Source organism: Artemia sp. Qi Xiang Cuo, chromosome 8, assembly GCF_049724085.1.
Source record: "Artemia sp. Qi Xiang Cuo chromosome 8, ASM4972408v1, whole genome shotgun sequence".
NCBI lineage: Eukaryota > Metazoa > Arthropoda > Branchiopoda > Anostraca > Artemiidae > Artemia > Artemia sp. Qi Xiang Cuo.
Window position 1 is genome coordinate 23814106 of NC_142801.1, and position 19199 is coordinate 23833304.

General features: G+C 35.1%; 1 protein-coding gene across 1 annotated transcript in view; it reads right to left on the reverse strand.

Annotated features, from left to right (window-relative positions):
* Positions 1–1083: 1083 nt before the first annotated feature.
* The window catches only part of LOC148949262 (contactin-6-like), a 326188-nt gene continuing 308072 nt past the window's right edge, over positions 1084–19199 (reverse strand). The window contains exon 7 of the mRNA XM_089092664.1: positions 1084–1311. Within this exon, the coding sequence (XP_088948790.1) occupies positions 1084–1311 (228 nt within the window). The remainder of the gene's footprint in view (positions 1312–19199) is intronic.

The following is a 19199-nucleotide window of genomic DNA, read 5'->3' on the forward strand; positions in this document are numbered from 1 at the left end:
TTTTAATAGTTGAAAGTGATTGGAGGGTAACTAACCCCCCTCTCACGTCCACCGTTCCCCCAAACACATCAAATAAAAATTTTCAGATAGCCCATTTGTTCAACGTAGTAGAAAGTCCTGTACATTAGGTCTTTGAGGATAACAGCCCCCCCCCCCCGCCCTCAGGGTAGGGGCTGTAAGTTATGCCCTGGGAGCATATAAGGTTTTTTTGAAAGTTTTGTCGTAGAAACCACAAAAGGGCTCATTTGATTGGAAAATGAAAGTGCCTTTTTAAATAGTTGAAAGTGACTTGAGAGCGACTAACGCCCCTCTCACGGCCACCATTTCCCCAAACATATCCAATCATAATTTTGAGATAGCCATTTTGTTTAACGTAGTTGAAAGTTCTGGAAATTAGGTCTGTGCGCTTTGATATTTGCTGTTTCTGAAAAAAAAAACTTTTCGATACTGCTGTATATCTATACTGTGCCGATTAACATCTAAACCAAGGACTATAAGAAGCTTATAAGAGTAGAAACTGGCGCTACTGTTCAAAAGAAAAATCATCCAGTCCCTTCTAACCTTTGACTACTTTGTTTGACCCGAAACTGCAACATACTTGTCTTTCCAGGTCCAATAAATACAAGGCAGATCAAAGAAAGCAAAATCCTATTCTCAGTAAGCTTACCAGCATAAAGTGAATTAGTCTTCTTAACCTACCAAGACTTTCATCAGCTAACCTGCAGGATGGAATTTTAACTTAAAACTAAAATTATTTCTAAATGTAAAAAAATTCCAGTTATTTTTCACTTATAAAAGAAATTCACCTTTAATCTGGTAGTATTGTAAATAAATCTTATCAGATATCTCATTTTCTTTGAAATTTTCTACTTTTTTATTGAAGTTACCCGACGTTACACTGTAAGTTGGGCTAGTTGTTTTTAATTCTTGTCCTTCCATGTTAAATCGTCGTAGATTCAAAGTTTGTATATTTTCCCGATTGGTTTTCATTTAAATAGTCTAGTCTATTTCTTTCAGTCACAAGAGTCGCCGAGTAAAATATGAGACATCTTAAGTAAAAATAGTTTCCGAAGAGAATTGAAATCAAACTAATATTACGTTACCATAAACAACAGATCCTCCAGAGTCTCTAGTACGAGGTGGAGCAGCTAGAATTCGTACTACTTCACTTCGACCTTTAGTGTTAGCAGCCCATAAGTTCAATTCATAAATGTAAGTCGGTTCGAGCAGCTTGAGTTGAAACTTTGGCTGACTTCCTGTCATATTGGCAATAAGATTTCCGCTCTCCGAGTAAGCTTCAAGGACAAAAACCTAAAATAGTACAAGATTAAATGCAAAAAAATTCAATGTAGCGTCGATAACAGTTTATTTTCCATCATAGGTATTCAGATGTGAGAATCTCCTTTTTTGTTTTCTTCTTCATCTATGGAGTAATTATTTTTTTATTTTTATTCTTATATGACAAAGCTAGAATCTGGTCTTTTCTCTTACTTTATTTTCATTGATAAAGGCTTCGGGATGTGAAAATGAAATGCTTAGACTTTTAATAGTTTATTTTATTGCTTGTCGTGGTTAAGGTTTTAGCTTTTACTCATGTATATGTTCATTTTGCTTATACCTAAAATTTTCTAGTGGGGGGGGGGAAGTTGGAAGGGTTTCGGGTGCATATGCGTCATTCCAATACAGGCACCTCATTACCAACTTCACTGCTAATCAGACACTAATTGTGAAATTTCACCTAAATGCAAGTTTTTTAAACTTTCAACTGTTGTAATTTAAACGCTTGTCTTGAAATTTTGACCCAATGCCAGATGTGGCGGCGGGGTCACCGGGGCATCTATGGAGTGTCATGTTGCCATCTCATTGGTTTTGACTCCTAAATGACACTTAACCTATTAAAATGTAATAAATTGAAGATATTTATCTTGTTATCCAAAATGATGTACGTAGGAATCAAAAGAGAAAATCCAATGCATCCAAAAGTTAAAAAAATTAATTTACCTCAAAATTCACTAAAAAATGATCCCTGGAGAAATTGAAATTTGTGAGAATCAAAAATGAACGTATATGACAGTCATGAATTATTTTATAATTTTTAAGGGTGACCTTCAATGCCATGAACACTTTCATATTTAGTCTTAAGAAACTTCAATTTTTCCCGACAGGTATATTTGTTTATCACTGCGCTTTTGTTTTCATTATTTTTGGAGGGGCTTTTTTAGAGTTTCTTCTGGAAAAATATTAATCTAAATAACATATGTTCAATCATCCTGATTGCGTATAGCCTTAACTGAGACATAGGTAAAAATAATATATCTCAAAACAAACCGTTAAACATTGCTGATTATATATTAACAAAGGGGAGCCACGTCTAGCACCCATTATTGGCCTATTCATTTCTTCTTGTGTCTGTGTTTAGGTCCAGCGTTCTATGAATACTCCCTTTATGAGCATCTTACAGGGGCTGATAGTGGAAAATGAGTCTAAAAAAATGGAGTTGCAAAGTTACAGATACATTTCTAAAGATTATAAATAAGATTTCGTAGACAGCGCAACAGGGCTGCCTAAGTAAAGAACGATGTTAGTACAATGTATTGTCTACTTTTTTTTTGGTATTAGACCAGGGCATTTCGTTTCGAAGGATTTGTCGTGGAAAGTTCAAAAATTGCTCATTCGATTTGAAATTGGAGTGACTTATGCCCTTTTTAATAGTCGAAAGTGATTGGAAAGCAACTAACACCCCTTCCACGCCCACCTTTGCCCCAAACCGTCCAATCAAAATTTTGAGATAGCCATTTTGTTCAACGTAGTTGATTTCAAAATGGAAATTATGTTTTTGAGAAGGACACTCCCCCCACAGCCCTCAGGGCAAGAGGTGGAAGTTATGCCCTGGGATATATAAGGTTTTTATAGAAAGCGTTGTCGTAGAAACTTCAAAAAGGAATTCATTCGATTGGGAATTGAAATGGCTAGTGCCCTTTTTAATAGTCGAAAGTAATTGGAGGGCAACTAACACCTCTTCCACGTCCATCAATTTCCCGAATAAAGTCAACAAACAGTCTTAGATAGCCATTTTGTTAAATATAGTTGAAAGTTCTCGAAATTATGTCTTCTAGACGGAGACTTTCCCTATAGTCTTCAGGGCAAGGGTCAAAAGTTATGTCCTGGGGGTGTATAAGGTTTTTATTGAAAGCTTTGTCGTAGAAACTTTAAAAAGGGCTCATTTGATAGGAAATTTAAAGGGATAGTTCTCTTTTTAATAGTCGAAAGTAATTGGAGGACAACTAACCCCCCTCTCACGCCCACCTTTTCCCCAAACACATCCAATCAAAATCTGTAGATAGCCATTTTTTTCAACGTAGTTGAAAGTTTTGGAAATTAGGTCTCTGACGATGACAACCGCACAGCCCTCAGGGCAAGGGCTGTAAGTTATGTCCTGGGGAGATATAAGGTTCTTATAGAAAGCTTTATCGTAGAAACTCTAATTGAAGGGCCATTCGATTGAAAATTGAAATGGCTAGTGCCCTTTTTAATAGTTGAAAATGGTTGGAGGGCAACAAAACTCCTCTCGCGATCACCATTTCCCCAAACACATACAACCAAAATTTTGAGATAGCCATTTTTTCAATGTTGTTGAAAGTTCTTGAAATTATTTCTTTGAGGATGACAACCCGCTACAGCCCTCAGGGCAAGGGTTGTCAGTTATGCCCTGGGGGCATATAAGGTTTTTATAGAAAGCGATGTTGTAGAAACTTCAAAAAGGGCTCCTTCAATTGAAAATATTCGAAAGTGATTGAAGGGCAACTAACCCCCCTCTCACGCCCACCATTTCCCCAAACACATCCAATCAAAATTTTGAGATATTCGTTTTGTTCAACGTTGTTGAAAGTTCTGGAAATTAGGTTTCTGGGGATGATAAAACTCTCAGAGCCCTCAGGGCAAGGGTTGTACGTTGTGCCCTGGAGGCACATAAGGTTTTCCTAGAAGGTTTTGTCATGGAAACTTCAAAAAAGGGCTTATTTGATTGGAAATTTAAAGGAGTAGTGCCCTTTTTAACAGTCGAAAGTGCATGGAGAGCAACTAACCCCCTTCTCACTCCCATCATTTCCCCAAACACATTCAATCGAAGTTTAGAGACAGCCGTTTTGTTCAACGTAGTTCAAAGTTTTGGAAGTTGAAAATACATAATATGTATTTCAGGATGACAAATCCAACAGAGCCCTCAGGGCAAAGGTTGTAAGTTATGCCCTGAGGGCATATAAGATTTTTATAGACAGCGTAGTCGTAGAAACTTCAAAAGGGCTCATTTATTTGGCAATCGAGAGGGCTAGTGCCCTTTTTAATATTCGAAAGTGATTGGAGGGTAACTAACCCCCCTTTCCCCTCTCACGCCCATTATTTACACCAACACATCCAATCAAAATTTTCAGATAGCCACTTTGTTCAAAAAAAACTTGAAAGTTTTTGGAAATTATGTCTTTAAGGATGACAACCCGCCCATAGCCCCCAGGAAGAGGGTTGTAAGTTATGCTCTAGGGCATATAAGGTTCTTATAGAAGGCATTGTCGTAAAAAATTCAAAAAGGACTCATTCGATTGGAAATTGAAATGGCTAGTGCCCTTTTACATTGTTAAAAATGATTGGAGGGCAACTAACCCCTTCTCACGCCCACCATTTCCCCAATCAAATACAATCAAAATTTCGAGATAGCCATTTTTTTCAACGTAGTTGAAAGTTCTGGAAATTATGTCTTTGAGGATGACAACCCTCCACAGCTCTCAGGGCAAGGGTTGTCAGTTATGCCCGGGGGCATATAAGGTTTTCTAGAAAACGATGTTGTAATAACTTAGAAACCGGCTCATTCGATTGGAAATTGAAAGGGCTAGTGCCATTTTTAATAGTCAAAAGTGATTGAAGGGCAACTAACCCTCTCTCACGCCCACTATTTCCCCAAACACATCCAATCAAAATTTTGAGATATCCATTTTGTTCAACGTAGTTGAAAGTTCTGGAAATTAGGTCTTTGAGGATAATAACCTCCACAAAGCCTTCAGGGGATCGGTTGTAAGTTATGCCCTGGGGCATATAAGGTTCTTATAGAAATGTTTGTCATAGAAACTTCAAAAAGGGCTCATTTGATTGGAAATTTAAAGGTGTAGTGCTCTTTTTAATAGTCGAAAGTAAATGGAGAGCAACCAACCCCCCTCTCACACCATCAATTTCCCCAAACACATTCAATCGAAGTTTAGAGATAGCCCTTTTGTTCAACGTAGTTGAAAGTTCTGGAAGTTGAAAATACATCGTATGTATTTGAGGATAACAAACCCCACCGAGCCCCCAGGGCAAAGGTTGTAAGCTATGGCCTGGAGGGCATATAATGTTTTTTGTAGATAGCATTGTCGTAGAAATTTCAAAAGGGCTTATTCAATTCGAAACTGAGAGGGCTAGTGCCATTTAAATAGTCGAAAGTGATCGGAGGGTAACTAACCTCTCTCTCACGCCCACCATCTTCCCAAACACATCCAATCAAAATTTTCAGATACCCATTTTGTTCAACGTAGTTGATAGTTCTGGAAATTAGGTGTTTGAGTATGACACGCCCCCCCCAGATCTATCAGGGCTAAGGTTGTCAGTTATACCCTGGGGACATATAAGGTTTTATTGAAAGCTTTATCGCAGAAACTTGAAGAAGGGCTCATTCGATTGGAAATTCAATGGGCTAGTGCCCTTTTTAATAGTCGAAAGTGATTGGACGGCAACAGACCCCCCTCTCACGCGCACCTTTACCCCAAGTACATCCAATCCAAAATTTTGAGATAGCCATTATGTTCAACGTAGTTGAAAGTTCTAAAAATTAGATCTTTGAGGATGACACCCCCCCCCCCCCCAAAAAAGGGCTCATTTGATTGGAAATTGAAAGGAGTTGTGCCCTTTTTGATATTCGAAAGTCAATGGAGAGCAACTAACCCTCCTCTCACGCCCACCATTTCCCGAAACATATTCAATCGAAGTTTATAGATAGCCATTTTGTCCAACATAGTTGAAAGTTCTGGAAGTTGAAAATACATATTATGTATTTGAGGATGACAAACCCCCCAGAGCCCCCTGGGCGAAGATTATAAGTTATACCCTGGGGGCATATAAGTTTTTTATAGATTGCGTTGTCGTAGAAACTTCAAAAGGGTTCATTCAATTTGAAACAGTGAGGGCTACTGCCCTTTTTAATAGTCGAAAGTTATTGAAGGGTAATTAATCCCCCTCGCACGCCCACCATTTCCCCAAACACGTCCAATCAAAACTTGCAGATAGCCATTTTGTTCAACGTAGTTGAAAGTTCTGTAAATTATGTTTTTGAGTATGACACTCCCCCCAGAGCCCTCAGGGATAAGGCTGTAAGTTATGCCCGGGGGCATAAAAATTTTCTATTGAAAGCTTTGTCATAGAAACTTAAAAAAGTGCTCATTCGTTTGGAAATTCAAATGGCTAGTGCCATTTTTAATAGTCAAAAGTGATTGGAGGGCAACTAAACCCCTCTCCTGCCCACCTTTACCCCAAACACATCCAATCAAAATTTTGAGATAACCATTTTCTTCAACGTAGTTGAAAGTCTTGGAAATTAGGTCTTTGAGGATGACAACCCCCTACTACCCTTGGGGCAAGGGTTGTAAGTTATACCCTTGGGGCATATAAGGTTTTATAGAAAGTGTTGTCGTTGAAGCTTCAAAAAGGGCTCATTCGATTGCAAATTAAAAGATAATCCCCTCAGAGCCCTCAGGGCAATTGTTGTAAAATATGTCCGTTGGGTATATAAGGTTTTTCATAGTTAGCGTTGTCGTAGAAACTTCAAAAGCGGTTCATTGAATAAGAATGGAGAGTGCTAGTGCCTTTTTTAATAGTCGAATGTAATAGGAGTGTAACTAACCCCCCTCTCCCACCCACCATTTACCTAAGCACATTCAATCAAAATTTTGAGATAGCGATTTTGTTGAACGTAGTTTAAAGTTCTGGAAATTAGGTCTTTGAGGATGACAACCCACCCCCCCTCATAGCCCTCAGGGCTAAGGTTGTAAGTTATGCCCTGGGGGCAAATAATGTTTTTATAGACAGTGTTGTCGTAAAAACTACAAAAAGTGTTCATCCGATTAGGAATTAGAAGGGATATTGTCATTTTCAATAGTCGAAAGCATTTAGAGGGAGAATCACCCCCACGCCAATCATTTCCCAAACATTTCCAATCAACATTTTGATATGGCCATTTTGTTCAACGTAGTTGAGAGGTCTGGAAATTATGTCTTTGACGATGACAATCATCCCCCCATGGCCCTCAGAGCAAGGGTCGTAAGATATTCCCTTGGGACATATAAGGATTTTATAAAAGGTTTTGTCATGGAAGCTTCAAAAAAGGTTCATTTAATTGGAAATTGAGAAGAATAGTGCGCTTTTCATTAGTAGAAAGTGATCAAAGGGCAAATACCGCCTTCCCACGCCCATAGTTTCCTTAAATACTTCCAATCAAAATTTTGAGATAGCCATTTTGTTCAGCATATGAGAATGGTCTGGAAATTATATTTTTGAGGAGGATAAAAAAAACCCAGCCCTCAGGGTAAGGGTTGTAAGTTATACCCTGGAGACATATAAGATTTTTATAGAAAGCGTGATCATATAGACTTCAGAGGGGGCTCATTGGATTGGTAATCAGACTTTCTAGTTTTCTTTTTAAGAGTCAAAGTGATCAGAGGGCAGCTATCCCCCCCCAACACCCATACTTCGTATTGTCCCGAGATGCATCTAATAGAAATTTTGAGATAACTATTCTATTCAAAATGGTCTAAATATCCTATAACAAGGCCCTTGGGGTTGAAACAATCCCCAGAGATTAGAAGCAAAGGTTGTAAGCTATGCCCAGGATGCATTTAAGGTTTTTATGGAATGGATGGTTGTTTAACTTTAGAAGAAGCTTAGTCTTTCTCCCTGAAAAAGACTTTGTTAATATGAAATGAACAGAAATTAATTAAAAAAACTTTCACAACAAAATAAGTTTTCTTAAAAAAAATTTAAGAATTTCATTAACACAAAATGAACAAAAATAGAATCAAGTAATCTATCAAGATTACAAATACCACAAATATGTATCAATAAGTATATGAAACCCAAACAAACAGATATTAACAGAAATAACAAGAAATTGCAGAAATTAACAGAAACAGAAATAGCCAGAATAAAATTTGCACTTTACTGAATTTTTTTTTTTAATGTTTTCATTTTTATAACTTTAAGAAATCAAAAATTAATTAAGATTTTAAGGAATAGATGTCAGCAAATGTATATCAACCTGACAATGCAAATTTTTTCAGTAAATTCATTTAAATTTTTTTCACTAAAGTACAAATTATGTTATGGCTTTCAGAAAGCTTGGGGTTTAGAACCCTACTCATATTAGTTTCTGCTGGTTTTGAGTTTGACTCTTATTTATTTTTATTTATGTTTGTTATTTATCGATACTGATTTGTGGTAGATGTATTCTTGGTAGATTATTTGATTCTATTTTTGTTCATTTTGGTTTAATGGAGTTCTTTACTTTTATTTTAAATTAAGGCTTTTTTAATTAATTTTTGAAAAAGGGGAAAGGCTTAGTGATTTAGGGACACTTTAAATAAACCTCTTTATCAGAGAGGTGATAAGAGTGAATTTAGAAACAACAAGGGTATTTTCTTCACTTCTGCACAAATTAAATTTCGCAGAATGATAAAACTTACTTAACGAAAACATGCTGCAGAGAAAGTATTAAAAAAAACAATATTGGGTTTTTAGGAAGGGGAGAGACTGCCTTAGCCAAATTTTTACTCTTAGATTAATAATTGAGAAGTGTCTGAAAAATCAGACCCCTTTAGTTCTCAGTTTTATAGATAACGAGCAAGTATTTGATTCAGCTGACAGAAAAGTTTTATTGAAGGCCTTACCCTTGAATAGTATACCATGCAAGTATATTAAAGGCATAAGTGAAAAAAATTTTTTAATTATTTTTTATTGTGTTTTCATTAAATGGGGAAAACACCTTCTCTGGGTTTCAAAAAATGGCTTTTTTTTATCTTCATTAAAAAAAGAAATCAAAATATCAAAGAATCTTGTCAATACACTTTAGCGAATTGACAACACTGTTCATTAGTGCTATTCACGGCAATGATATTGCTGCAATTGCAGTAAAAAGTGAACACGTAACCCTCCACCCCCAGTATCGGCATTTTGGACCACTACGCTTGTACATTGTCAATGCATATGCACATGTATGGCGGGTGTTTCCAATTCCACAAGTAATCGCAAATTCAAATGAGGAGGATCGTGAAAACTAAGATTACAGTGTTGAAATTTCTTGTTCACTACGTACAGCTTCAGATCTTGACCTCAATTCTTGATTAGCATGCAGACATATATTTCCTTCATTTGACAACTTCGTGAAAGTTCTGTATTAAGAAATTTTCCTATTTGAAAATTCAGCTGGGACTTCCACCAATACATGAGTGAGTTGGAAAGACTAAGATACTCTAACTTTTAATATGTATAGCTTCTAAAAGTGCTTTGCATGTCCTGCAAAAAAAACTTTAAGCTAGAAAACTATTAGAGGATCCACTGTTACGAAATTTAGAAAAATCCTAATTTCAACAATTGCCACTGACATGTCAGTGGGTTAGAAGCGCGATAGAGATTTCAAGTTTTAATCTGTGTATCTTACTTCAGGGCGCTGTCCGAATAGGGTTGCCACTCCTAGTGACTTGTCAATGTTTCTAGTGATTTTTACATAGCCTAAACGAAGAAAGTCACTAAGTGTGCACATAGATCACTAGATTATTGAAGAAAATTACTAAATCAGCTAGAAATTTACTAAAATCTTTTTTTTCACTGGGTGGCAACACTATGTTCGAACCTTCAGCTAAACAGCTTTTTATCCGTCCCATATTTGTTTTTATTAATTTAGAAAAACGTTTTAAGTTTTTCAAAACAAGTAAAGGATCAGATTGAAATCTAAATCGAGAAGAGATAAAGTCATATAAATATTTCAAAGTTAAAATAAAACAGAAATTAATATCAATGTATAAACCGATTCCAAAAGAACCAAAAATAAATATCATAAACATATCAAAAATAAAGATAATATATGATGGATAAATAGATATGGATAAATATGGATAAACAGTTTAATCCTAAAACGAATAGAAATAAAAATGAATTATAAGTTTAAACTTAAAAAAATACTGAAATACGAGTAGAACTAACCCCTCTAAAGGTCAGAATGTGATTTCGGCTTTAATGCGAACGGTATGTATGTCAAGCAATGTGTGTTTTTTTTTCCCATAACAACAACACAACAGGATAATAATATCACAAGACTTATTGCTTGCTAATGCAAATAATAGCATGGCTACCCCCTTCTTTCTTGAACCCTGTAAAATGCTGAAGAATCATTTGCCCTTTACCGGAAACAATGTGTATTTGGAGTAGTGTGATTTTTAAGTATTTTTAGTTTTCAAGCACCGAAAATAATTTATGATTTTTAAGTATCAAAAACCATAAAGAAGAAAATCGCGACAATAATGACGATTGCAGAAAATTATTTGTGAATTGATTTTTAATTTTAATGTTTCAAATGGAAACGTGTTTTGTCAAAATTTTCCTATTCCATTTAACAGATACATGTGAAAAATTGATCTTTAAATAGAGCTTTTTAAGCGAAAGTTGACAATTTTCAATGCAATTAAATAAAAAAAAACATGTTTTTTCAACTGAAAGTAACGAGCAACATTAAAACTTAAAACGAACAGAAATTAATCCGTATATGAGGGGAGTTTCTCCTTCTCAACACCTTACTCTTTACGCTAAATTTTTTTAGTATTTAAAAATAAAGCTTCTTATTGCTCCAATTAAAAGAACCTAGTGTTTCATGAGTCATTCTTAAAGAATCGACACGTAATTCACACTTTAACGTAAAGAGTGAGGTGTTGAGGAGGAGCAACCCCCCTCAAATATGTAGTAATTTCTGTTCGTTTTTAAGTTTTAATGTTGCTCCTTACTTTCAGTTGAAAAAACATGTTTTTTTAAGTTTAATTTCTGATCGTTTTTTAAATAATGCCAGGAAATCTGGATACACCTCCACGGAAAAATCCCTCCTCCTGACCGATTTATTCTCTAGACCATTGGTTCTCAAATTGTAGTACACGGACGTACCCCTTGGAGGTACGCAACATATTTTAGGGGGTACACGGCCAGCAAAAAAATAAAAAATAAATCCAAGAACTCTCTAAATCTAGGACTAGTAATTTGAATACTAATTTAGCTGTATTTTACTTAGCAGGCCTATCGAAAACTGGAAAGGAGAACCAATAATGTTCTGTGTTTAAAAAGGGGTGCTCTATTAAAATGAGCTGGAAGATCCTTGATCAAGGGTCATAAATCCTGGTTAAAGTTTAGCTTATAAAGTTATTCTTAATGATTTTGGATTTAAAATTTAATAGAAAAACAGAAAACATGATCAAAGAAGAATCTCAAAAAAAAATTCTGGAAAATTTCACCACTGAAAAATTTCCCCGGAAAAATTCCTTCCCCACGGAAAATTATCCGTTCGGAGAATCCCACTTGTGGAAAATTCGCCCCCCCCCCCTCACCCAAAAAATGTATGCATACTTCCCAATAGCAAATACTACACGTAAACAATAGGCTAATTTTGTAACTTAAAGACCTTTCCCCAGGGGCTCTGGGGGGTCATTAAATCTCCAAAGGAATAATTATTCGGCCTTTCAACTACGCTGAACAAAATGGCTATCTCAAAATTTTGATCGGACGATTTTGAGATAAAAAGGGCCGTGGGAGGGGGCCTATTGGCCTCCAATTTTTTTGTTCACTTAAAAAGGACACTAGAGATTTTAATTTTAGTTCAAACGAGCACTCTCCTGATATTATAGAGCCACTGGGTCAATACGATCACCCCTCGGAAAAACAAGCCAAAAAAAAAATCAACAAATAAACACGCATTGCAAAATTGCAAGGTTTTTGGCCCATTTCAAAGCCCCTTAACACTCTCTCCATTCAAAACGAAATTTTTATGGTACAGTTTAAGGACACCAGCATATGGGCCAATGAACGTGGTTTCCATGGTCAGTTAGAAACATGGGCCGTAATTTCTTGCACCAAGGAGAGCCTAGAGGACCCCAGAAAACCTGTTTTTCCGAGCTACTTTAAACCTGTTTAGGGCCAGCATCTTTTAAGTCTATGGTTTCAGACTCAAACCATGGAGAAAAAAAACTTTTGTGCTGTTTTAATGCCCTTAGTTGGGCCCCATTTTTGACGAAACCAATACTACTACTACTACTACTGCTACAACTGCAACTGCTCTTACTACTACTACAACTAAAAATATTACTAATTCTATTACGGCTACTGCTAAGGCTAAGGGTATTAAGTTCAAACTTAATTGAAGTTGAACTGCATCACAGCACACATTGTGGTTGTAAAAAGGGCATATCTACAATATCTTAGGAACGGGTGAAGAGTGTTAGGTTGAAAAGTTTTGGGCAGGATGAAGGGGATGTTCAACTGACCAAAAAGCAATATATGCATACTATCACTCCTACTGCAAACACTGCTACTGCTGTTACTACTACTACTGCTACCACTACTACTATTGCTTCTACTGCTACTGCTACTATAGTAGGGAGGCATCTCTACTTCCGATACATAGTGACGTCACATCCAATCAGAGGGCTAGAAATACTGTACGAAGTGAGATCAGACCAGATTTCTAGGAATTTACCTTGAATTTATGTAATAGGATGTTGTCGAAATGATATAGACAGGAATTAGAGCTTCGATTGTGTAAGAGTTCATGACAGAGAAATCAATAGGCTTCATGAGGATTCAAATATATCTGTGTATAGTTGTAAATCGACAGAGGAACCTTCAGAAATTAATTTTAGAGGATTATTTGGGAGAAACCGATTGTGATATTCTAGGAAAAAAGAAAAAGTTATAATTTCTAGGTTGTGATCGCTATAATATAGAAGTTCCAATTTTCAATATAGAGGCAATATTAGAGTTATAAATGTGTAAGAAAAAAGTTATCAGAACGTCATATCAGACCTCATCTTTCGGGAGTTAGACAAGCGAAGGGATGCAACATTCATTTCTGACACTTTCTAGCTTAACATTATCAAATATGACATTTAGAATGTTATCTTTTTAAAGGTTTCCCCTGACTAAAATGATTCCTGATTACGACTTCTAAAAATTACTAACCTTAAACACTTCCACTTCAACTGTTCTTGCAGACATCCAGTAATAAAATCAATAGTAAAAAGAAAATTACCACCATTTAAAAAATTAAACTCTTCGAAACACTTATTTTCAAACACATTTGACCGACTAATTTAAACGGCTAGATACAGTTTGAAAAACATTCACGAAACGTTGAATTGTTCTTTGTTCCAAAGTAATGCGTGAACTTCAGACACATAAATAAAATTTTCGGTGAATCTACAGAGTTTAAACTTTGTTCATTTAAGCTTTTTTTTTCGTTTTTTTTTTATTATTTTTGCGGATCGAGTTCAGAAGGACATTTGAGGCAAAGTTTTATTTTTAAGGCGGATTTGAAAAAAAAATAAAGTTATTAATTGAAATGAGAGCCACTCATGTAAATTTGGGGTAATGAGAGATTACACTCTTTGGGGGGGGGGACGACGAAATGTTGGTCAAATTTAGTAGCTCTATTAAGTGATTTGATGAGTTTGGGATTATAAATTATTTTTCCCCTCCTGTAAATTTGGGGTAATGAGAGATTACGCTCTTTTTTGTTTTGGGGGGGGGGGGTGGGGGGGGGGGGGGGACGAAATTTCAGACAAATTAAGTAACTGAATTTAGCGCTTTGTCGGTTATTTCGGTTTGATATAAGCTTTTAATCACTAATTCTTAGTGAAATTCGGTAATTGAGCTTGGGTTGGATATCCTAACACAAACACCACAATTTAGTAGCGGGGGCAGCACCGTGATTTTTGTCATGTTGTTTTTCTCTGTGTCGATAATTTTAGTTTAACATAAACTTTCAAGTATTACTTCATAGTAAGATTCGGGGGTTGCGTTGGAGTAAGATCCTCCCACACCGACTTATTGTTTACTGTTAAAGCATCGAGGACAGTGAAAATAAAATCTGTTGTTCGAATGGGCTAATGTGGTGTTTGAATTGAGTATGCTAATGGGTTGTTGAATTGGCTTTTAGGTATCCATGGAAAAGTAACATTATCAAGAAAATATCTGAAAATGTTTAAGCTATAGTAAAAATGGCATGCAAAAAACGTGAAAATAGAACTACTACTAACAACTCATTGTAACATAATGCCACCTGAGGTCAATAAAGATACGATTTATCAAGAATCCTGAGCCCCATGAGGTCAACAAAAGTACGTTTTATTAAGAAAATATTAGAAAATTTATAGATTGTAGTATGAATGGCATGCGAAAACATTAAAATACTACTGCTACGACTAGCAACTCGCTGTAACATAAGGACACCTGAGGACAATAAAGCCACGTTTCATCAAGAAAGTATCTGAAAGTGTTAAAGGTATAGTACAAATGGTTTGCAAAAAAAAACATGAAAATAGAACTACTACCGTACTAACGACTCACTGTAAAGTGAAGACACCTGAATGTCAATACAGATACGTTTTATCAAGAAAATATCTGAAAATGTTTAAGGTATAGTACAAATGGATTGCAAAAAACATGAAAATAGAACTACTACTAACAACTCACTGTTACACAAAGGCACCTGAGGTAAATACAGATACGTTTTATCAAGAAAATATCTGAAAATATTTAAGGTATTGTACGAATGGCTTGCAAAAACATGATAATAATACTAGTACTAACAACTTACTGCACTATTAAGCCACCTGAGGTCAGCAAAAGTACGTTTTATCAAGGGAATATTAGAAAATTCATAAATTATAGTATGAATGGCATGCAAAAACATGAAAATACTACTACTACTACTAGCAACTCACTGAAACATAAGGAATCCTGAGGCCAATACAGCTACGTTTTTTCAAAAAAATATCTGAAAATATTTAACGTATAGTACAAATCGTTTGCAAAAAAAACATGAAATAGAACTACTACTAACAACTCACTGTAATATAAAGACACCTGAAGTCAACACAGATACGTTTTATTAGGGAAATATCTGAAAATATTTAAGGTATAGTACAACTGGATTGCAAAAAACGTGAAAATTGAACTACTTCTAACAACTCACTCGTTTTATCAAGAAAGTATCTGAAAATGTTTAAGGTATAGTCCAAATGGATTGCAAAAAAACATGAAAATAGAACTACTACTAACAACTCACTTTAACGTAAAGCCACCTGTGGTCACTACAGATAAGTTTTATCAAGACAATATCTGAAAATTTTAAGGTATAGTATGAATGGCTTGCAAAAACCCATGAAAATAGAACTACTACTAACAACTCACTGTGGCAAAAAGCCACCTGAGATCAATACAGATAAGTTTTATCAAGAAAATATTAGAAAATTAATAGATTATAATATGAATGGCATGCAAAAACATGAAAATACCACTACTACTAGCAACTTGCTGCATCTTCAGGACACCAGAGGCCAATACAGTTACGTTTCATGAAGAAAATATCTGAAAATTTTTTATATATAGTACAAATGGCTTGCAAAAACATAAAAAAAGAACTACCTACTAACAACTAACTGTAACATAAAGACACCTGAGGTCAATACAGATACGTTTTATCATGAAAATATCTAAAAATGTTTAAGGTATAGTACAAATGGATTGCAAAAAACATGAAAATAGAACTACTACTAACAACTCACTGTAACATAAAGCCACCTGAGGTCAATACAGATATGTTTTATCAAGAAAATATCTGAAAATGTTTAAGGTATAGTACGAATGGATTGCAAAACAACATGAAAATAGAACTACTACTAGCAACTCACTGTAACATAAAGCCACCTGAGGTCAATGCAGATACGTTTTATCAAGAAAATATCTGAAAATGTTTAAGGTTTAGTATGAATGGCTTGCAAAATACATGAAAATAGAACTACTACTATAAATTCACTGTGACATAAAGCCACCTGAGGTCAATACAGATGCATTTTATCAAGAAAATATTTGAAAATGTTTACGGGATAGTATGAAAGGCTTGCAAAACATGATAATACTACTAGTACTAACAACTTGCTGCACTACTAAGCCACCTGAGGTCAACAAAAGTAGTTTTTATCAAGAAAATATTAGAAAATTTATAGATTATAGTATGAATAGCATGCAAAAACATGAAAATACTAAAACTACTACTAGCAAATCGTTGCAACATAAGGAAACCTGAAGCCAATACAGCTACGTTTTATCGAGAAAATATCTGAAAATGTTTAAGGTATAGTACAAATAGTTTGCAAAAAAACATGAAAATAGAACTATTACCCTACTAACAACTTACTGTAACAAAAAGACACCTGAATGTCAATACAGATACGTTTTATCAAGAAAATATCTGAAAATGTTTAAAGTATAGTATGAAAGGCTTGCAAAAACATGATAATACTACAAGCACTACCAACTTACTGCACTACTAAGCCATCTGAGGTCTACAAAAGTAAAATAAATCAAGAAAATATTAGAAAATTTATAGATTATAGTATGAATGGCATGCAAAAACATAAAAATACTACTACTATTAGTAGCAACTCGTTGCAACATAAGGACACCTGAGCCCAATACAGCTACGTTTTATAAAGAAAATTTTATCAAGAAATTTTTAAGGTATAGTACAAATGGAATGGAAAAAGCATGAAAATAGAACTACTACTAACAACTCGCTGTTACATAAAGGCAAGTCGTGACTTTCACTAATAGAATAATAATGTTTGTAGTAGCACCCTTTTATTGGACTGAATTTTGATGGACTTGGAAAATTATTCAAATTTTTTTTTACATATCCTAAAATGTCAAGAAATATGCTTGCGGCTGTACTAACGGTACTCTATGACTACTCATCGACACTATGCAACCGTACCAGTGGCTCTCTATGGTTACTTATCGAGACTACCTAGTTTATTATGGGTTTCAAATCAGTAATTTTATTACATTGGAAGGATAACTACCGATATCATATTTAAAAAAAAGTGAAGACGAATTATTCGATGAAAATGTGTGCAGACGAAAAAATAATCGTCGCGTTGAATGCTGACAAGGAGAAATACCTGAACTATGACACAAGTATTAATGGGGATCTACATTGGAAGGATAACTACCGATATCATATTTAAAAAAAAGTGAAGACGAATTATTCGATGAAAATGTGTGCAGACAAAAAAATAATCGTCGCGTTGAATGCTGACAAGGAGAAATACCTGAACTATGACACAAGCATTAATGGGGATCTTATTGCAAATGTGTGTGTACGTTGTCATGACAGCGAGGAGTTAAATTCCTTTGGAGTACCCAATAATTCCAATCGTTTAAATGGTGGATATGCGAGAGTAACCAGAGAAGTTAGTGCTCTAAGAGAATGCAAACATAAAAATAATCGTCGATCATCGGGGACAACTCTTTGCTACTGTTGCTGGTATTAAATTACCTGTTGATACATACCATCGTCATCCTTCCGGTATTAGCATTTTCAAGAAGACAAGAAGAAGACAGGCATACTCCTGCAAAAATTTCATTAACCATATCTCGTCTATGTGCCAAAACCATTATCTGTCTAAAAATAATATGGAAATAGACAGTGAAATCGCAGGCAAAATAAAAAGGACATTGGCAGACAATGTCATCAATGAACATAAAGATGAATTGATGGAAAGTGAAGCGCAAGTGAACGTTATTACTACTATTGACCATATAGTCAATGAACCTAATCATACCAAAGACGAAGTGCATATTGAACCAGTAGGTGACACCTCTGTAAAAATATTGTCTGACTCAAAATGGATTAATGATTATGCTACTGGTTATAAACTAAGAGAAGAGAGTAACTTTAATATCAAGAGAGAACATGATGAGTTATTTTATGGAACAGATTCAAAATGTCCAAAATTGTTCAATGATACTAGTAATGTATCATAATGTATTTAACATATTATTTATATTAATATTCTACATGTCGTTAATTCATTAAAAATATCTTTTGCATTACTTTGTTAAGTGTTCATTTTTTTAGGGTATGATAGCACATCAGACGCTTAGAATAAATCTTCAGAGATATAGATACTGCTAGCTTGCTCGTAGGGGACATATGAGAAACTTAGATAAGTTAACAGAACTTATATCAAAGTCTGAGCATACCCCAATATGAAAAAATTCGAAATGAACTTCTCAAACACAAGGGGGATAGTGAGAGACGACACCTTTTCATACCTCAACTGCTGCCATCTTTACACCTATAGTTATAGGTGACACTTTACACCCATAGTTATAGATGGCTGCAAACTCTCTCAGACACACGGGTATAGTGAGAGAGATATGCATAAGGTTAGCCTTATTTAAGTTTACTTAGCGCGCTAAGTGAACTTAAATAAGGCTAACTTTGTGCATCTCTCTCTCACTATATCCGTGTGTCTGAGCCAGTGTGCAGCCATCTATAACTATAGGTGTAAAGTTGGCAGCAGTTGAGGTAGTGAAAAGTTGTCATCTTTCGCTATGCCCCTTGTGTTTGAGAAGTTCATTTCGAAATTTTTTCATATTGGGGTATGCTCAGACTTTGATATAAGTTCTCTTAACCCATTTAATTTCTTAATATAACCCCTATGCGTCTTCTAGCCGTATCTATATCTCTGAAAAATCCTTTTCTCTCATCTTCAACTTTTTAATTGATACTCTAAGCGTTTGATGTGCTATCATACCCTATAAATAATGAACACTTAACAAAGTAAAGCATAAGATATTTTTAATGAAATAACGACATGAAGAATATTAATATAAAAATATGGTTCAATATGCACTTCGTCTTTGGCATTATTGGGTTCATTGACTATATGATCAATAGAAGTAATAACGTTAACTTGCGCTTCATTTTCCATCAATTTATCTTTATATTCATTGATACTATTGTCTGCCAATGTCCTATTTATTTTGCCCTTGATTTCACTGTCTATTGCCACATTATTTTTAAACAG